We start from the raw sequence: 22,352 nt of genomic DNA, 5'->3' as shown, positions 1-22,352 counted from the left end.
GATCTTATTTTTATTGAGACGACCTTTCGCATTCGACACATGGATCAGAGGTGCAAAAGCAATATTAGTAATCGATTTTCGCTTTCTATCAACTCCGAAAGGGAACATTCAGTAACTAAAACAACATCTGTGCCGAGTGGTGATCTATAGCGAACGGTTCAATGAGTGTGGAAACATACTGACATCATTAGGTAAACTTAGATTACGGGAAGTGTACCGGTTTTGGCCACCTTAGTGCCTAATTTGGCCAACCCTGAAAAATAATAAAACCCTCGAAAATTGCTTTACCGTCGTGCGGGGCTTATTTTGACTTCGGGGGCAACTTTGGATTTTTGATTTTCTAAAAAAAAAACTAGAAGAAAAAATACCAAATTTGAAACAAAAAGTTGCAATCCAACTATCAACAAGATACCCGAATAGTCTTCTTCTTCTTATTGGCTTTACATCCCCTCACTGGGACAGAGCCGCCTCGCAGCTTAATGTTCAATAACCACTTCCACAGTTATTAACTGCGAGGTTTCTAAGCCAAGTTACCATTTTTGCATTCGTATATCGTAAGGCTAACACAATGATAAGTACTTTTATGCCCAGGGAAGTCGAGACATTTTCCGATCCGAAAATTGCCTAGACCGGCACCGGGTATCGAGCCCAGCCACCCTCAGCATGGTCTTGCTTTGTAGCCGCGCGTCTTTCCGCACGGCTAAGAAGGGCCCCGAATGGTGATAATGGCAATTTGAGAATAGTTAACGTTGTAATTCTTGTTTTAAAATGTCCAAAAGTAGCCCCCGATTTGCCAAAAGAAGCCCCGCACGACGGTACTTTTGGAGTTATGAGAAAAACTGGCCAAATTAGGAACATGACCAAAACTGATACAGTTACCCTATTGGAATTCTTATTCGAAATTACACAACAGTTATTATACACTTTGGCAGGGTTTGTAGAATTCACTCTTAATTGATAATAATAATTGAATTGAAGAATATTTCAGATATTCATGATGTGGATATCTGTTATTATAAGATACAGTCACAAGCTGAATGTATCTAACGAGCAAACCTATTTCGGTAAAATGTTTGTGTATTTCAACTCGCTATGCATTTCAAAGCTACGTCCTACGCGTTTAACTTTCCATCGCCGATCTACAGGAGATATCCAAAATAACTGGGATAGGCAAATTTTGAGCATAATTAGATGTGTTGTAACTATGTCAATTATTATCCGATTTTGACAATTCAGGGATGCCTGAACTAGAAATCTAATGTAGTTTCATCATACACCCAGGTTTTTTTTTACACGGTTGGAATTCATCAATTTCTCGGTAAACCCGAACTTTCACAACTTTTTAAATACCCCCTGAATTTTCTTTGATTTTTTGTGAATTTTTTGGTTGGGCCAACTCATTGTTTCATTGACGCTGAAGGTCTTAAACGACTAAAACCAAACCGTGTAAAAAAAAACCTGGGTGTATATCCATGATACCGACCATGGCCATCGGATACCGGAGATGCTCCGGGTTTTTCGAAAGTAGGTTCAGAACCGTGAATTTGTGGTGGGTATTAGGATAAGGTGTGGTTAAAAACAGAATAATATTAATAACTACAAATAAAGTAGGGCTCTTTCAGATTGGAACCATATGTTGACATTCGAAATCGGACCAGAATTAAGTGAGATATGGCCGTTTGTTTAGAATCGGTGCCGATCGGGAGTTATAAAAGGGACCAGGCCACAAATTCATTTGAATCAAGCTTTTTGACCGATCTTCCATTATGATTACATCATAAAGATCTTCTGATACGTCAATAATGAAAAAACAATTAAAAAGATTGATCCTGAAGTCGCTAGGGTGCCCCGGGGGAACCTGTAGAAGGGGACATTTCAGTTTTAGTGCCAAAACTGGTCATTCGTTCGTTTTTCATGGTTTTCTATCAGGAAGCGAGGTATGAATATAAAGTGGACCATTGGCGATTTTGACCGCTTCAGGCGTTTACAGATTGTCTCTGGGGATCTTGTAGAAGGGGAAATTTCAGTTTTATCACCAAAGCTAGTCATTCAACGGCTCCTTCCTCATGGTTTTCGATCGGGAAGCGAGCTATGAATATATAAATTGAACATTGACGACCCTGACCGCTTCCGGGACATACGGATTGTCCCTCAGGGATACCTGTAGAAGGGGACATTTAAGTTTTAGTGCCAAAACTGGTCGCTCGACAGTTCGTTTTTCATGCTTTTCTATCAGAAAGTGAGGTATGAATATAAAATGGACCATTTACGATTCTGACCGCTTCCGTGACTTATGGATTGACCCAGAGAAACCTGTATAAAAGAATATTTCAGTTTTAGCAGTAAAACCAGTCATACTTTATTTGGCGCTAAAACATAAAGGTCCCCTTCTACGGGTTCCCCTAGAGCAATCAGTTGGTCCCGGAAGAAGCATATTCATACCTCGCTTCCTGATAGAAAACTATTAAAAAGAAACGTCGAATGACTAGCTCTGGCGCAGAAACAAAAATTCATCCTTCCGCAGGTATCCCTTGGGTAATATGTTGGTTCCAAAGGCAATCAAAGTAGTCAATGATCTATTTTATATTCATACCTTGCATACCTATTCGAAAACCATGAGCTACGAGCTGTCGAATAATTAACTTTGGTGCTAAAACTGAAATGTCCCCTTCTACAGGTTCCCCAGAGACAATCCGTAGGTCCCGGAAGCGGTCAAAGCCTTCAGTGGTCCATTTTATATTCATACCTCGCTTCCTGATAGAAAACCATAAAAAACGAACCGTCGAATAACCAGTTTTGGCGCTGTCCCCTTCTACAGGTTCCCCGGGGACAATCTGTAGGTCCCGGAAGCGGTCAAAGCCATCAGTGGTCCATTTTATATTCATACTTCACTTCCTGATAAAAAACCATGAAAAACGAACCGTCGAATGACCAGTTTTGGCGCTAAAACTGAAATGTCCCCTTGTACAGGTTCCCCGGGGGCACCCCAGCAAGTTTAGGATCCGCCTTTTAAATTGGTTTTTCATTATTGACGTATCAGAAGACTTTTGGAATGTAATCCTAATGGACGATCGGTCAGCCGCGGCGGACGACTCCAACGCGTGTTGTACACCGTCAAGAGTTTTGAGCGCAGACATACTGCAACGAGGTAGTGGTCGGATTCAATATTCGCACTGCGGTAAGTGCGTACGTTCGTGATGTCGGAGAAGAATTTACCGTCGATTAGAACGTGGTCGATTTGGTTTTCCGTTACTTGATTAGGTGATTTCCATGTGGCCTTGTGGATATTCTTGCGGGGGAAGAAAGTGCTTCGGACTACCATTCCGCGGGAGGCTGCAAAGTTTATGCATCGTTGGCCGTTGTCGTTCGATACGGTATGCAGACTATCCGGTCCGATGACCGGTCTATACATTTCCTCCCTTCGTACCTGAGCGTTCATGTCACCGATGACGATTTTGACGTCCCGCAGTGGGCATCCATCGTATGTCTGCTCCAGCTGCGCATAGAACGCTTATTTCTCGTCGTCGGATCTCCCTTCGTGTGGGCAGTGCACGTTGATGATGCTATAGTTGAAGAAACGACCTTTTATCCTCAGCTTGCACATCCTTGCGTTGATTGGCTGCCACCCAATCACGCGTTGGCGCATCTTTCCCAACACTATGAAGCCGGTTCCCAGCTCGTTGGTGGTGCCACAGCTTTGGTAGAAGGTAGCCGCTCGATCCCCGCTTTTCCACACTTTCTGTCCTGTCCAGCAGATTCCCTGCAGCGCTACGACATCGAAGTTGCGGGGATGTAATTCATCGTAGATTATCCTATCGCAACCTGCGAAGCCTAGCGACTTGCAGTTCCATGTTCCAAGCTTCCAATCGTGATCCTTTATTCGTCGCCTAGGTCGTTGCCGATTGTATCGAGTCGTATTATCTTCTATGTCGTTCGTAATGGTTGTTTTAAAAGGCGGCTTATTGGGCCTGCGCAAACCTCCTGTCTCGTCGGAGGGCCGTCGTGTCAGGGCTGTTTAGCGTCCCACCTAACACCAGGACTTGGGCTTGTGCGCTTTAAGCGGCACACGGGCGCTTTGGCGGAGCCTACTTGCGGATTCATGCAGCTTTTTATAGAGGTTTAACAGGGCCCACTGTCAAACCCCACCACATCCTAGACAGGCGCCACAACTCGCAGATGGCCTGGGGAGGGATCGTCAAGCCCTTGGACATAGTCCCTGCTGCCCCCCATTTATTCACCAAGATATCATTGAATAAGCTGCCGAACTCTTAAAAACGTTTATTTTTACTCGCCACATGGAAATCATCCAATTGTATCTCATATGGTAATAGATCGTGGAGTTTAATCCAAATTTAATTATGAAATTACGATTTTAAGCTATTTTTTCAATATTCAATTAGAAGTGCTCTACGGGATTGAAAAGCTGTTTTTATGTTCGGTACCTTAACATGCACCTTGTACTTTTAGAATTTGACTGTGAATGATTGGATTCAATAATATTACTCTTAATGATAGACCTGAGACAATAATCGAGCTTTAAAACAAATTTAAGTTAAAGACATACTAAATTTGAATTATGTCATTCCTAACATTTGTCGTTTTCTCTGTATGTTTCTGTTTTCATCATTTACCGACTGAATTTTCCCAAATTAATCGTATGTCTCGCTCGATTTCGATTATATAAGATACGATGCCGGTGAAACATACAAAATAAAGCATTTATTTTGCCCAGCAGCATTGAATTGTTAAATAGCAATGTTCCTACCTCTCAATTGTTCGCCATTTTGATTAAAACATGGTTCAATTTCAAAACATTGAATGTTTACATAAGTGGCGGATGTTTATTATTATAAATATAATCATGAAAAAACATGAACAATAGAACCAGTGCACAATGGTCGGATTCGTCGAAATTCACGACATAAATCGATAACTCGAAAACTATCAGCGCTAGAGTTTTGACGTCTTCAGAAGAAATTATCTACAAGAAGAGATCTATTTTTGGGGTGAGTTACTACTAGGGTGGTCCTTTTGTGATAAATTTTTCCAAAAATATTTTTTTATTCTTTTGAATTAGGTGTTCGTACTATTCTACAAAGTGATAGAGAATTTAATTCTAAGCATTTTTGCTTATATAATGTATGTTTTATCTCATATAGGTGGTGTTTTATGATCAAATTACTTAATTTCCATAGGGTGGTCCCGAAAAAAACAGTGTTTCCCTTATATTTTTTAAAATTCAAATTATATTCCATAAATATCTTAGCATCGCTTCAAGGCCTTTCAATTGCGCATCTTTTGGTTACTAAAGGAGGTGGCTAGCTCATTTCTTTAGAATGTTATGGAAGCTTTTTCATGAAAAAATATCATTTTTTTAATCCTTCTGCTGTCGTTAGTAGCAAATATTAGCAAAAAATTCAATCGTACTGCAAAACTATACAATCAAGCCTATCAAATCCATGGTATTTCGTTTGTCCATCTTTGTCCACTTTTGTTTGATGATCATGAAATTTTTTGTATGGATTTTTTTTACAAAATTCGAAATAGTAAAAAATATATGAAATTTTTCAAACCAATTGTAGTTAATCTGTTAAAGGATTCATAGTCGATTCTTTGATAGTATAAAAAATGCGTGTTCAGTACCATAATATGCATTTATATTATTTAGCGATTTATACGAGTTCAATCGTAAGCTTCGTCTCCATACTCAATATATCCTTCGGACCAATTGAATCCTAGATCTTGCAGGCAGTTGATTAATTGTTTTCTAGGTTTGTTCTTTCCTTTTTGGGCTGCAAGAATTGGATCAGACGAATCCATTGCCCGGTAGTATACATCTGCCATATTTTCGATTCTTGACGTTTTTCGGGCGTGAAACTGTCGATCGTTCCGATAAAATTTATTTCTGGCTTCAGATCCCTGCTCACCCATAAATCCAGTTGAAAGCGGTAGAGTTGCCATGATGCTGGTGGAGTGTACTAGAATTTTATGAAGTGTAGCCGGCATAGGATACCAATTGTACAATTCAACATAAGTATTGTACGTCTCGTTGCACAGATCATCGAAATCTTGCAAATTTACTATGTCCAAACTGTTTATTATCAACAGTATGGCTGACAAGTTTTTTACCAATTTTCCGTCAAGGCCAAGCGCAACCGATAATTTCAAAGGTTCCGATAAAAGCCTACGGCACAACGATCCTGTCGTTGACGATCCAGCTCCACCTTGTTTGGGGATATCAACATGAGCTTTAAACTCCTGAAGTAAGACTTGTTGAACTTCCGATTTACGCTGCTTGAAATAGACTTTATCTTCCGGTTTTCTTATTTGCCAAACACGGATTCCAATTCTATAGGAAATGTGCAGCAAACAGTTAAAAATGTTTATTGTTGCGTGTAATGGTTGGCATCCGAACCGCAAAGCGTAATCCGATGTAGGGAAATCGTTCCTGGCTGATTTATTGAACTGGGAAAACTGTCAAAACGCACGCAAACGTATCCATTGTGTTTGGCCCATAAGGAAAAAGGTCAAGCTAAACGTCACGCTTCATACACAAAAAAGTTTTCCATAAAAAAGTTGCGAGGAGAAAAACGAGGGTCTGACAAAGTTTTTTTCTTGTTTAGATCATCAAACAAAAGTGGACAAAGATGGACAAACGAAATACCGTATGCGTGATAATGTTTGCACCATCGTCGAAATAAGCGTCCCATTTGACTTGTGCATGTAATATCTTGATTTTCTTTGCATGCACGTAAGCTGTAGCTCATATAATAGTGTGTGTGCATAAAAGGAAACGATTTACTTAGTTTGACAGCTACACCATGACGAAGTGGCAGCGCATTCGTGATTTGTTCCACGCGCAAATGTCGCAAAAAGACATTTCGATCGCCGTAGGAGTGTCCCGGTGGACCGTGAAAAGAGTTTTAGACCGAGAAAAGAAAGGACAACTGTCCGCGAAGGTGTCCAAAGGTCGTCCGAGGTCAGCTCGGGTCCCGAGGGTTATTGCAGCCATCAAAAGAAAGATTCGGACGAATCCAGTGCGTTCAATGAGGAAAATGGCGAAGGAACACGGAATCAGCGACTTTACGGTACGGAAGATCGTGAAGGAAGATTGCGGGGCGAAATCGAGGGCACGAAAAAAAACTCACATGATTACCAACCGTATCCGGGAGCTACGAGTCGAACGATGTCAGAAAATTTTAAACTTCCTCAAGCGCAAAAATCCGGTAATCCTGTTCACCGACGAGAGCATGTTTACTGTCGATCCCGTTTCAAATTCTAGAACCGACCGGTATATTAGCTCTCTTCCAGTAAAAGACGTGGCCGACGAGTATAAAAACGTGTATCTGACAAAGCATCCTGCTAGCGTTATAGTGTTTGGATTGGTGGCTTCCGATGGCAAAAAAATGGACCCGGTGTTCATTCCAGAAGGCGACAAGGTGAACACGGAGGTCTACATCGGGATTTTAAGTAAGTATGTTCTTCCGTGGATCAAAAAGCAGTACGGATCGAAGCCAAATGTTGTATTTCAACAAGACGGGGCTCCTTGCCACACCTCGAACCGCGTGGTTGTGGTTGCAGGAACATCTGCCGTTCTGGGCGAAGGAAATATGGCCACCATCCAGTCCCGATCTTAATCCGCTAGAATACTCTGTATGGCGCGTCATGAAGGCCAAGGCCTGTTCTAAACGCCATCCGAGTACAACAAGCCTCAGGCAAACATTGACCCGTACCTGAAGAGACATGGATCCATCCTATATAATTAAGACGGAAGCGTTCCGGAAGAGTGTGGAGGCCATAATTGCAGCAAATGGAAATTCAATTGATGATTAATATTATTAAGACTATAAGAAACATTTCCCCTTTGAATTAATAAAAAAAAATTAAACCAAAATTTGTGAGATTTTTTTTAAATGTTTACCTTGCCTTATGGTGCAAACATTATCACGCATACGGTACCATGGATTTGATAGGCTTGATTGTATAGTTTTGCAGTACGATTGAATTTTTTGCTAATATTTGCTACTAACGACAGCAGAAGGATTAAAAAAATGATATTTTTTAATGGAAAAGCTTCCATAACATTCTAAAGAAATGAGCTAGCCACCTCCTTTAGTAACCAAAAGATGCGCAATTGAAAGGCCTTGAAGCGATGCTAAGATATTTATGGAATATAATTTGAATTTTAAAAAATATAAGGGAAACACTGTTTTTTCGGGACCACCCTATGGAAATTAAGTAATTTGATCATAAAACACCACCTATATGAGATAAAACATACATTATATAAGCAAAAATGCTTAGAATTAAATTCTCTATCACTTTGTAGAATAGAACGAACCCCTAATTCAAAAGAATAAAAAAATACTTTTGGAAAAAATTATCACAAAAGGACCACCCTAATGGTAACTCACCCCAAAAATAGATCTCTTCTTGTAGATAATTTCTTCTGAAGACGTCAAAACTCTAGCGCTAATAGTTTTCGAGTTATCGATTTATGTCGTGAATTTCGACGAATCCGACCATTGTGCAGTGCAGTGACCGCGGTCGAAAAAAAAAGTGTAGTGTATAAAAAAGTGCTGCAGATCCTGAAGACGTGCGCATGTTCGTGCTTGCTAGGGCTGATCGATTGTTATCAAGGGCAATGCCCTTTCTAATATTGCGATCCAGCCTATGTAAATGCTCAAACATGTTCAGCGTCAGAATTATTGAGGAGAGGTAAGGTTTTGAAAACCTGTAAATTTATTTAAACACGCATGCACCCACACAAAAACACAGACACATTCACATATATACACAAATACATACATACACTGATGGACGTGAGTGTTCGTCATGTTTTCATAGTAACGAATGACGAATACTTTTGTCTATCAGTGTACACATATAAACACACATACACACTCATATACACACATACAGATAAACATCATACATAAACACGTACACGATTTTTATTATATATTAGGTACATATATTATTGGACGCGTTTGGTACGGGAAGTCCACGCTTTCGTCCTTTCCCCTCGATTCCAAGCTATTAAGTGACATTAGGTATTCCTGAAGTCGCTCAATATCTACGAGTCATCTCTGCGGTACATACTGCGTAGTTGGCCTGGCCATATGAAAAGAAAAATGACCAGAAACCGTCATTTTCCAGGATGCTTTCAAGTATTGGCTACGCAAGTATGAGATTAGATTAGATTAGATAAATATAATCATGAAAAAACAATATTAAAATACATTAATCCGATCGTGTTTATAATAAGAAATTTTATAGAAAAAAAATTCGCTGTACGCTCAATTTTGTCACATTGAATAGGCGTATTTTGAGATGATTTTCATATAAATAAACTTTAGAGAATTTTTTTTAACAATTTTATGTACGCATGCATTGAAGGAAGGGATGAATATTGAAAAGCATTAAAAACATCCGAGCCAACCATTTAATTTCTTTAGAAATTTTCGAATGCAGTCAACTAATCCATACTGTACGCTCAATTTTGAGAGTGACTGTATGTTGGAAGTAGAAGCTCTGCCGCTAACCACAAGTCAGACTTATCTGTATATGAGCGCCATATACAGATAAGTCTGACTTGCGGTTAGCGGCAGAGCTGCGAATGGCCATATTCTGGGAGGCCGGTGGGCGCTGAACTTCTTAATAGTCGGTCTAAACTCCTCCTCTTGACCAACCTGAGCGTTCAAATCTCCTATGATGATTTTAACATTATGGGTTGGGCAGCTGTCGTACTCACGTTCCAGGATGCGTCCTATCATCATCTTTTCGTCGCAGCGGTCATCGCCGATGGTTCCGGTCGGTACTCTCTTGTTGATTGTTCGTTGCGTATGTTTTTTTAAGGATGGCTTGCAGGTCCTGACACCAAACCCGCTAAACATTCGGAGGACCATTCCTCCTTATTCCCGGTGGATCATGGTGCACAGTTTCACTTAGAGTCCCTCGCTGGCACTTGGACGATGATCAGCCGCTCCTAACATGTTCCCACAGGGGTTGGTTACCTGATCTTCCCTAAAGTTACTCGTATCCCGGCCAGCACCACGGGGAGGTAGGGTTAGGAGTTGCTGGGTAAGAGGCTAAGGACTGCGAGATGGGGTCTATTTTATTCCTTCAGGTATGCGAAGTACCAATCACACTAGTTCAAAAGCCCCCAAAACGTGCGTTTTTTAGTTTTCGACCTAAAAACTACATTTTAGAGTCATGGTGTCTTCAGAAGAGTTGAAGTATATTTCTTAGGCTTCCCCTTGATAAGAAAATATCAATGATCTATCCACCTTGACGGGCGAGATGGAGTATAAAATTTACGCAGATGTACAAAACTAATGATTGTCCTCTGCAATGTTATAGAGAATGTTACTTGGAGCATAACTTTTTTGAAATAGATTTTAACAGCATGGTTTATTCTAGAAAGTTGCTCATAATGACAAAAAACATGTTTGTCTAGAAGACTACTTTGATCTATTGAAACCTGTCAAAGTTATTGAGGAATCTTTAGAAAAAATAGTCAATTTCCACATCAACACACCATTAAAAGCGGCAAGAAGTGGCAAGCTAAACAGTCACCATTAGACTGGCCCAGCTTAGTATGAGAAGAAAAAAATGTTGTCGAATTCCACGGGGCACCCCTCAGGATTGTGTCTTTGGGTGAGAAAATCAATCTCTGAAAATTTCAGCTCAATCGCTTGTTGCATAAGCTGGCGCATTTGATTTGAAGTTTGTATGGGGATTTCATCCTAAATATATAGGAAAATACACCTCCATCACTCATTCAATCTGGAAATTCGTTCTGATTGCTCGATTGACCTCAGAATTGCAAAAACGGCAGTTGGTATTCTACAGCAACAAGCAATTGAGCTGAAATTTTCAGAGATTGATTTTCTCACCCAAAGACACAATCCTGGGAGGTGCCCCGTGGAATTAATCAACTTTTTGTTTCCTGGGCCAGGCTAGTCACCATCTGAAAGGTTCGGTTTTAAGCTAGCGAATGCACAGTGTTTTGTTCTGCTCCGCCTTGTTCCACTATTAGTTTGAATTAATTTAAAATAGTCCTTAATGTACGTTTTCAGTACAACTGTTACGTAAACAATAAAAAAGTGGCTTACTTGATTGGTTATTTATTACATAGTAACCATCTCGACGACTAAAACACGCACTATTCTTACTTGCTCGATGGCTACTTGGAAGAAGGAAGAAGAGAGAAAGAACGAAAAAGAAAGAAGGAAGAAAATCGAAGAAAGAAGGAAGAGGAAAGGAAAAAAGAAGAAGGAATACGGAAGAAGGAATGAAAAAATAGAAATAATAAGAACGGAGAAAAGACAAAAAAAGAAAAAACGAGCAATGGGTAATGTTTTCAACATAACCGCGAGTAAACGTAGGACTTGTATAAACGTAACGTATTTACATTTAACTTTTAACTTTTGGATCTATAGAGTTTGATTATAGGGATTGATATTGGAAAGACAACTTCCATGCTGTGTAGAATTATTAGCAATTTGTGTATTCAAAACTTCTGGAATTAAACTAATAATTAAATACATAATAAGAATTGCTTTGTTTTTAACTATTAAGCCCTTATTTACTCAAGCAAGTGTAGGGCATTTATAGATCTCTTATTGATGATAGTATTTGAAGTTAAACAATTCTATTTATAAAATTTTCAGACTTGGGCAAAATGTGCCATTTTGTGGGAACTGTCCCGTTTTCAAAATAAAGAAATGCAGTACCAATTTCGTTGCTTCTTTTTGCTACCATGCGTGCTTACTGATGAAAAAAAATCACAACAATAAGAAACAATTCAAGGAGCAGTGACCTTACTATAACAGAGGAGATACTGCTAATACATCAACGAAAAATTATATAATGTTTTGATTCCAAACTCCATGTCTACGTCAAGTTTAATGATACAATTTCTCAGAAAATGAAAAACAAAGTATAAGATAAAGTTTATTTAAATATTCTTCTGGAAATTATTTTTTGTGGATTTTTTTAAAACATTTACATGTAATTCAGCAAAATTTTCTAATCTAAAATGGATATTAACACTATTGCTGATTGTGCATCTTTAATTGCTAATACCTTCTGCAAATAAATGAATGTAATTATTTTAATCTAATTTTTATTTTCATCAGTGTAGTTGATTTTTTTAATATGAAATCAGAACTGTTATAGTATAACCATGTTTTAAGGGGTCGTCCTTAGCCGTGCGGTAAGACGCGCGGCTACAAAGCAAGACCATGCTGAGGGTGGCTGGGCTCGATTCCCGGTGCCGGTCTAGGCAATTTTCGGATTGGAAATTGTCTCGACTTCCCTGGGCATAAAAGTATCATCGTGCTAGCCTCATGATATACGAATGCAAAAATGGTAACCTGGCTTAGAAACCTCGCAGTTAATAACTGTGAAAGTGCTTAATGAACACTAAGCTGCGAGGCGGCTCTGTCCCAGTGTGGGGATGTAATGCCAATAAGAAGAAGAAGAAGAAGAAGGGGCCGTCCAGAAACCACGTGGTCATATAGGGGGGGGGGGGGGGTTCGGAAAATGACCACGATAAGCCACATGGGGGGAGGGGGGTGTTGCTCTCGAACCACGTGGTTTTTTTTAACACTTTTGGTAAATAACAATAGCGGTGTAAAAAATACAAATCATCAAAATTTAATGATTTAATCATTAAACGCAAAGCGCATCTTAGGGCCGATGCCCACGTAGCGTCTTTTCAACTCAGTGTTAAAATGAATTTAGCATTAAGCATCGAGAAAACCCGGTAACGCAGCGTCGGTCGCAACGCCGATGCATATCTGAGTTATTTGGCCAACTTAGCTTTAGATCCTATTTCCATAAAAAAAAAAAATAAACGAAAAAGCAGGTTGCGTTTCAGTCTCAATTTTCACCAAAAAAAATTGGGAAAGAAAAATGAAAAAATATTTTCTAAAAATTCCGCCGCAGATGGTTTTTGGCATCACGCCGCCGACACTTTTGCATCAGCGGACTACAGCTACAATTTTGAAAACTGTTCATGTTTTTACAATAATTCAAGAAAAATCTTCAAAAGAATGTCTTGTGGATATTCAGGAAAAATCCAGTAAAAAATTTCCTGTAAAAACTTTGACCTTACTTCATACAATCCTGATAAAGTGCTAGCATTCAGAATGTTTTTGAACAATTTTCTCTGGAAAATTTTGCTACAAATTGGTCATGAAAAAAAACAAAATATCGCCAGTGTAAATGCCGAAAAAAATTCCATGTGAATTCTGTCTGAAAATTCAAAACAGTCTCGTGGGAAATACATATAATTTTTGGTGGAAAAAAATGTTCATATTTTCATATTTTTTACATTCTAATGAATTTCTTCGACAAGTTCTTCCGAATCTTCACCAGAAATTCTATTTCATTTCCAAAAAAGTTTTTCGAGCATTTTAGGAGTGCACTTCAAAATGTTTAGTCTCCAGTTAGCCTTACGAGCAAAGGCATAGGATTGCCAATCCGGAGATGACGAGTTCGATTCTCGTTCCTGTCTAGGATGTTTTCGGGTGTCAAACATTGTCGACACCCTAGGTATAATGTATCCTTCGTACTTGCTACACAAGATATATAATCGTACAATTGCTGGCATTTAAAACTTTCAATTTATAACTGAGGAAATGCTAATAGAATAAACTAAGTTGAAAAGCAGACCAACTTCCAGTTGGAATACGGAGCCATAGAAGAAGAAGAAGACTTCTAAATTTTTCAAGAAAAAATCTTCTGAATTTTCATGAGAAATTAAATAGCTAATGCCACATGAAACACTTTGATATTAACGTTGATTTTTTGTTTTTGGATTTTTTTTTCAAATTTGTAATTTTGAAATAAGAATTTTTACGCTCTTTGTGAATTCTATCACATTTTTTTTAAATTTTCCAAGTATTCTTTTATTCGAGGCATTATTTAGAATTTCCACGGAAGAGTCTATGGATTATCTTCAAAAAATACTTTGGATTTTCAAAGAATAAATCTTTAGAATTCTCAAGGTTCGTGTTTTTTTAATTTGCACCATAAATTCTTCCAAAATTTCATGGGAAATTCATTCTTCTTCGGAAAGTCATTTTGATTTCTTTGTAGGTTCAGCTAAACATTGCTTTAAATCTTTACCATGCAAAGAAGCACAAGAAATGATTTAAAAATTTTAAGGAATTTTCACATCAGAAAATCTTTAAAATTTTGATTTAATTTTCTAAAGAATTCCTATTGGAATTGCTTCTAAAGTACAACCTTCACAAGTACTACAAAAGTGCAATTTTTTCGTTATTTCCACTTGTAAAACATCGAAATATCCTCGGAAATTCATTATGGGTGTTTTAGATGAACTTTTTCTCGATTTTCTACTGGAAAATCTTAGGAATTTCCATCGGAAACATTTTGGCATATTCCGAATAATTTCTTTTGGAAATTAAAAAAACTGCTGAAGTTTTCTAAGAATTTATTTTGAAAACGAAAAAAAATTCCATTGGAAATTTAGAAGAATTTCCTTTGAAGATTCATTAAAGTTGCCCAGGATTTTGAAAAAAAATCTTTAGAGATTCTGTAAAAAAAGTAAGCTGGATTTTTTTTTCTAATTTATGCCGGAAGTTCTTCGGAATTTGATGTTTATTGGAATTTTCATGCATTTAGGATTCTTCTAGTTCTTCAAAATTTCTACCGAACCTTTTTTAGGAACTTTTCCACAGAATTTCGAAAAAAAATCGTTGAAATACTGAAGATTTTTCCGTGGAGACTCCGAAGAATTTCTTCTAATTATTCTGAAGGGTTTCCCTTGCAACTCCAGAATAATTATTCTTGAAAATTAGGAAGATCTTGGAATTTAAAATTCATCCAAGCAATACATGCAGGCAATTATTTAGGATTAAGAAGCCTTGTTCTTATGATATTAAATAATTAGGCTAATTAATCGAAAAATTTAATAATGCACCTAATTAGAACATTTAGGTGCATTTTTTAAATTTTTCGATCAATAATGCACAAAATTCTAGTAGTGCGTATGAAAAAGGTTATGACATAGAGAAGTTTGCATTTAAAAAATCAACATGAAATTCTAAATAAAATGCTTTTTAAATTCATAACTAGAACTAAGAAGAGTCCGGCGATATGAAAAAAAGTGGCAGTGTTCCAGAAAAAAACACTCCAATTCCTAAAACATTCTAGGGTAATAATTAGTGTTATAATAACGATTGAAATTGAATTCCAAAACAAATCTCAACCCTTTCAGGACGGATGGGTCATATATGCCCAGCGTTTTAGATTGGCTATTAAATCACAAAAGAGAGCTAGACCACCATTTTCTTGAGCAAAATTGTTCATCTAGATATTGGTTTTACAGAAAAAAATATGGGAGCTCAAATTTGACTGACTCAGTTATCCGAAACTTTGGGAAGATTTCGATTCTAAGAGCATGCAAATGAAGTTGAAATGTTTGAATCATTCTGAACACTCAGATAAGATGGGTCATCCTGAACGTTAAGCCAGTGATTGCTCTCAAGTTCAGCCCACGACTTCTCGGGTGATCAATCATGACATTTGTAATGTCCTCATCATCGGTATGTACCCAATCCGATGAAATAAGCATATGATCCTAATTTCCATTAACATGAGATCTAAGAGACAAGGTACCCAAAATTATCTTGAGTCAACATCAAGCTGCACAATGACTATGCCTTTTTTGTAGGGCCTTAGAAGCACTGACTTGAATGATTAAGTAGTTCAAACATTACGACTTCCAGGACGTTTTTTAAAACCTAAAAGTTTTGTATAACCTAAGTCGAGTCAAGTACGAAACACTGAAGACGACCTTACTGTTGAGGTCGAAATACGTATCTGTCAAGGTACAATCAAGTGGTGGAATTAAATGGGAAGGTACAAACTCGTCTTATGACAAGTAAAGACATTCCATTAAAAAGCTCAACATAATTTTTTAACTAAAAAGTCTGTAGTAGCTTGTACAAATAACAATTGCCATATCAACCCAATGGACCTAATGGGATATTATATCATACATCATTCATAATTTGGTTAATTGGATAAATCGAATGATCCGAACTCCAAAATGATAATTGATCTATAATATATTCATTCTTCTATGAGTCCACCATTGACTGAAGCATATTCGAGATATGGAATAGAAGTTCCTTGGGAAATTATTCGAAAGACATCAGAGTGAACGAGAAAATATGTTTAGTATGGCATCATTGGATTCCACGAGTCAATATCAAAATAAAATTTCAATGAAGAATTAGAAATTTTGAGAGATGAGCCAGCTCTAGATTATTTATTAGAGAAAAATAGAATCTTCGAAATAATGAAAATTTATAATTTCCATGCTGGGTTTTAGTTTGATTTTGAATCAGTTGAAATTGTCCATCTTCAAAATTGATCGGATTAACCATATGTTTTAGTTACATAGGTTTTTTTTTTTAATTTTTGTGCTTGAAAAAAAAACCACATGGTCAAAGAGGGGGGGGGGGAGGGGGTCTGCCAAATGACCACGATAGACCACATGGGGGGAGGGGGGTTGAAAATCTTCAAAAATATGACCACGTGGTTTCTGGATGGCCCCTAATGTACATGTCGTTTAGTACCAAGCACAACTTAACATATGGTCAGTCATATGACATGACTCGTACTCATCCCGGGATCATTTGAATAAGGCATTTTATGAGACAGATTGAAACAGCTGTTTTTCTCGTGTTTATCTACTTTGACAATTAGTGAGAGGCCGTTTGTTTGGTAATTTCGGGTATAAAATTCCGATGAGTCCCATCATCAATTCTCCCTATTTTACTTTCCAGCTACCATGGCTTTCAAACAAAGTTTTTCAGACGATTCTTAAAACGTGTCGTTAGATTATTCATACCATTGCATTCTAAGCATGAAACGCTGAAGAAAACACGAATGAAAAGTAAAACGTTTCAAACATGTTTTTGTGTTCGGACCTAACGAAATGTTCACGCAGAATCATTCCAAAACAAAACATCAAATGTAAATAACCGGACCACCACGAAACGTCTCATAAAATATCTTATTATGAAACCAATCACCTGAATGAGCAGACCAAATCTCTCTAATTTTATTCTTCTTCATCCACCACCGAACTCCGAGCGATGCGATGGGCGATTGCATCCATCGCAACCGACACCATTGCACGCGACCATCATCAAGCACAGAATGACAAAAAAAATTCGCCCACTTCTTTCATGCATATTCGCAGACCCACCGGCAGTTCTACCGCTGGTGACTGCATGCTGTCGCTGTGTAGGTAAACACAGCGAACGAACGAACGAAACGAAAAATGCGCGAGCTAAAAGCACGTCAGTACGCGCTGCTGTCACAAATTGTAATGACTCGCACGCGGCAGGCACTGCTTCTTTTATACACAAAGAAAATCTTCCGACGGACCCGAAGGCCTGTGACATATCGCATTCTGATGTCCGTGTTAGGAATGCACGGGATTGGTTACATATGAAATTTTTGTTGGCTTTGACAAGAATTGAAATTTTCAATAGTTTATCGTTAATAATCTTAAGTTTCAGTGAAATAGGCAAATTGCTGGAGATTGTCCGAATCGATTGATATATAAATCTTCAAAATCCATCGAAAGATAAAGGCGTTAGTAACGTTCAAAATCTTCCCTTCCAGCGTAACGCTCTAGATTTCCAAAAATCTAAATGACACCCAGTATAGTAAAGAAAGACGTAAGTCCAACGTCAAAAAAATGAGCAAGGAAGAAGAGAGAAGTGAAAAGGAAGAAGGAAGATACCAGGAGGGAGATAGAAAGGAAGGGAGAAGAAGGAAGACGAAAAAAGGAATAAAGAATATGAAAGAAAAACAAGAAGGAAGAAAACAGAAAGAAGAAGGAAAAAGGGATACAGAAAAAAAGAAGTAGAAATAAGGAAGAAAGAAGGAGCAACAAGGAAGCGAGTAGAAGGGAGAATGAAGAAGAACAAGAAAGTAGATGGAAGAAAGAAGAAGGAAAAAGAAAGGGGAAGAAGTAAGATAGAAACAAGAAGGAAGAGAAGAAAATAAAGGAAGTTCTTTTCAACCTTTTTGTTCCCTTACGACCTTTTGTTCCTTTTCGACCTTTTGTTCATTTTCGCCCATTTGTCCCTTTGACCTTTTCTTTTTCTATCTTTTGTCTCTCGACCTTTTGTCTCTTCGTCCTTTTACCTTTTGTCCCTAACCCTGGAAAATTATCGCATATGATTCCCCATTTCCACAATAATGGGACTCATATGCGGTCAATGTCAAGATGGGATAAATTAGCTTTATGTTTGCTCTTTCTTTACCTTATTGTGTTACCTTATACCCACTTGGGATATTGGCGCCTGCCAACTTCCACAGTTATTACTTGCACGGTTTCAAGCCAAGTTACTATTCTTGCGTTTGTATATCATGAGGCTTACACGATGATATTTTTTCCCCAGAGAAGTCGAGAAAACTTCCGACCCGAAAATTTCCTAGACCGGAATCAAACCCAGCCACCTTCCGGAAATGTTCCAGATGCTATAATTTATCATTTGAGGGATGGATAATTTTCTGAACATATTTCTTGACCCCTATTTCTTACATAAATAAACAGAAAACTATTAAGAAGAAAATATCCATGCAAGAATGTATAATATTTCTATATTTAAAGAATAAATTTCTAAAACTGGCATAATTATTAAATTATTTACAAAATTAATTTTAGTTAGATACAGTTTAGCTTATATTTAAGTTGAAAAAAACAAGTCAGATAATACTCTGACATACTCTTTAATGTATCTAACTTGAGTTGATTGATTTTTTTTAGTTTTTTTAATATCGTGCTTTTTGCGATATTATTAAATCGTGCTGATGTTCACTAAAGTGTTTTTCATTAATACATGTATTATATATATCATTTTCAATTTTCATATGAAACAGACTCTCTGGTCTGGACTCTCACGGTTTTTGTCACCCACTGACCCGTTTGACCCTGGATTACAGTATTTTGTTTGAAATCTGCTACAAACTTATTTCCCATGTAATTCATCCATTACAATACATTGTTTTGATTCGTTTTATATCACTGCTAGAAAATCCATTTCGCTGACCTATTTTTCCAGAAAACTTCACCTAAAAGCCAAAAATCGTTGATGATTATGAATAAGCATACGGTGTACCAAGTTACCTTGGGTTCAATTGTTTGAAATCCATTCCAGCTGAATGCCTTTTTCGAATAGTGCATCACACTGCCCAAGTCATATTTAGTTCCGAATGTGCTGGTTCGTCCCTTAGAATCTCTCCAAAAATTCCCAATTGCATCAAATCGAACATTCAGATAGTTGATATCCACAAATTGGTCCCTATCGTGGCGCGTATGCTCGTGAAGAAATCCCAGCACATGCATCAATTCATGTAGCACCGTTCCGATTGTCCGGAAACAGGAACTCTGTAAGTTGACTACCTGTCGACCTCCTGCACGGCCAACCGTCGACCAGCAACCGGTGGATGATTTCTCGATTGAAATGAAATCCTTTTGGCTGGATCTTGCAACGAATCGAATGCAGGTTTTCTGTCGAAACAGTTTAAAAGCCGACAGGATTCGTTGTTTTTCACTGGAACCTTTAAAAATAATAATAACCAAATAAAATTATTGCTCAAAAATGACTTTTGTTTAACGTCTCTTACCGAAATTGTCACTTATTTTGTACGGCACTACTGCATTTTTCCACTTTCTACTTTTGAATTTCACAGCATTTTTCTCAAGTACAGGTTGATACAAATCACCTTGAACTAACGGTCCTATTTCTTCCGGATTAACATCAATATCCTCATCGCCCCACACTTCCAGTATTTTTTCGGTTTGATTCCTCATCTCAGCGAGATACATTTCTTCGCCCAGCTGAGAAAATTCGAAATCAAAAGGTTCTTCCTTATCTCCAATGGGCGCACAGTGGACTGACGCTAACTGCAGAACCATGAGACCAGCGATTAGGAACATCCTTCCGCTTAGAATTACCGTGACGTTCTGACTGAATAATTGATGGAAAATCTACCCATCGGAACACTGTCACTACGGCTGATGGATCAAGCCATCATATCGCCATTAACCCGAAGGAAGCGCCATCGAGTGGGAGCATACCGAATAACGAGAGCTTGATGATAAAAGGTTCAATTAATTAAATTTGATTACATACCGGCGCGTGGCGTCAATAATGGGCGACATCATGTTCCGAGGTTCGGCACGTGTGAAAAAGGGGAGATCTAGGTCAGTGTTAACAACAGCGCATCAATGATGCAACTCTGATAACGTATTTGTGAACCCGTTTTGATAGCGGGTGTAAAATTGCTCGACGCACAGAGGTAAATAGCTACTTTTTGCTGGCATGAGATTACAAACTCTGTTCATTTTTGGTTCATGGTAAAAAGTTTTGCAATCACCAAAATTATCATACCAAATCATAATTATTATATGAGGGGGACGCGTGATAAAACGCTACTGTGGGGTATGACAGCTCAGTAATAATGAATCCTTTGCGAGAAATTTGTAATTAACTTGGCTGTGCACATGCACAGCACATGTTTCCGAAATAGACAAATTGATACTAAATTTGCGAAAAACTTCTTCTTAATAGCTATCACTCCTACACAACGACGGTGCAATCACGCTGGCAGATTCTGTAAGGACGAGGATCGGCTGCAGTGAAGGATATGTAATTGCAATACAGTAATATCCAGATTTTATCACCCCCTTGGTGAATTGGTGACAAAATTGTAAAAAAAAATATTTTCAATTTAATTTAATTTAGGGTAACGGTACCAATAGTGGAGGTATTAGTAGATCTACAAAAGAAAATATTTTTTTAAAATTGATAATTATGGGAAATTTACTGCTTTATTATCTTAGTCAATAGATAAACTAATAAATTTGCTAACAAAAATGAGATAGATGTCATTTATCATCATTTATCATCAGCTCCTTTAGTGGCGGTAAAAATTAATTTTGGTTCCTATAGTGGTGCTATCCATTTGTTTCTTATGAGACTCGCCACTATTGGTACAGTTGCACCACTATAGGTGCGAATATTGAATCCGACCACTACCTCGTTGCAGTATGACTGCGCTCAAAACTCTCGACGGTGTACAACACGCGTCGAAGTCGGACGCCGCGGCTTAACATTGGGCGGCTACAAGACGGTAGACTAGCCCAAGAATACGCGCAGCAGCTCGAAGTGGCACTCCCAACGGGAGAGCAACTAGGCGCAGCATCTCTTGAAGATGGCTGGAGAGATATTCGATCCGCCATTGCACTATGGTCCAGGATACAGATTTACGCGGAAAGATGAATTTTACGCCAAAAATATATTTTTTAGAAAAAAATGTTGTTCTACAAAATTGTTCGAAATAGTAAGACCATCATTATGGTTCTACCAAAAAATAGGGTAACCCATCATATAAAAAAATTAGAAAATATTTTTTTATTTCTCAGAATATTGACATTTTACGTTCTAGAAAGTTGTAGCGCAGCTTATTCCAATCAATTTAGCTAAAAACACTTTTTCTGTAGCTCTGCGTTGGATGATTTAGAGCAATTTTACCTAATTGGATTAGGGTGTACCTCAAGAAACAGTATTTTTGATCTAATTTTTTGGTTTCAGATTTCTCGAAAAAGTCGTCTTCAGGTGACTTTTAGAGCTCAAAAAAATGCAACTTTTGATGGGTGAATATGCACAATATCTTTTTCTGATCAAAAGTTATAATCATTTTTCTGTCAAAATTACATTTTTTTCATAAGTTGATATCTCCGGTTAGGGCAGACCAGAAAAATATGTTCACACGGCATCTAAAAGAGAAATTAATATACTTCATTATGTCAAAAAATTGGGGATATGTTATTTTTTTATCTCAAGTTTCACCAATTTTACTAAAATCATGTTTTTTCAAATAAATTGATATAACTCGACAACGGAAGAAGATACAGACGATATTCTTAAAGCAAAACACGCGTTTTGAAAAGCCCCAAAAGTCTTCAGAAGGTGACATCCGTGAAAAATAAAAAATGAAATGAGCAGATCATAAATCTTGTTTTTTGAGGTAGACCCTAATCCTGGTAAGTAAAATTACTCTAAACAAGTGAGATTAAGAGCTACATAAAAAGTCTATATAGCAAAGTTGATTGGAAAAAGCTGCGCTACAACTTTGTAGAACATTTTACGTCAATATTCCGCAAAATAAAAAAATCACATTTTTATAAAATGGCTCACCGTATTTTTCGATAACTCTATAATAAGGGCCCAAGTATCCAGAACAACTTTGTAGAACAAATTATTTTTCTTAAAAGTATAGTTTAG

General features: G+C 37.7%; 2 protein-coding genes across 2 annotated transcripts; one reads left to right on the top strand and one right to left on the bottom strand.

The window, feature by feature from the left end:
• The first annotated feature begins 6,821 nt into the window (after positions 1 to 6,821).
• Positions 6,822 to 7,637, top strand: LOC134209203 (uncharacterized). The gene has a single exon (XM_062685194.1). It carries the CDS (start codon positions 6,822 to 6,824, stop codon positions 7,635 to 7,637), a length of 816 nt encoding a protein of 271 aa, XP_062541178.1.
• An 11,003-nt stretch (positions 7,638 to 18,640) lies between these two features.
• On the bottom strand, positions 18,641 to 20,080 carry LOC134215025 (hatching enzyme 1.2-like). The gene is made up of 3 exons (XM_062694288.1): positions 19,690 to 20,080; positions 19,190 to 19,623; positions 18,641 to 19,134 (listed from the first exon to the last, which is right to left on the bottom strand). Exons 1-3 carry the CDS (start codon positions 20,000 to 20,002, stop codon positions 19,048 to 19,050), a joined length of 834 nt encoding a protein of 277 aa, XP_062550272.1. The 5' UTR covers positions 20,003 to 20,080; the 3' UTR covers positions 18,641 to 19,047.
• Between the last annotated feature and the right edge of the window lie 2,272 nt (positions 20,081 to 22,352).

The sequence above is a fragment of the Armigeres subalbatus genome, chromosome 2 (assembly GCF_024139115.2).
Source record: "Armigeres subalbatus isolate Guangzhou_Male chromosome 2, GZ_Asu_2, whole genome shotgun sequence".
Taxonomy (NCBI): Eukaryota; Metazoa; Arthropoda; class Insecta; order Diptera; family Culicidae; genus Armigeres; species Armigeres subalbatus.
Note: the sequence above shows the minus strand (reverse complement) of the source record. Positions and strands in the feature narration are given on the sequence as shown.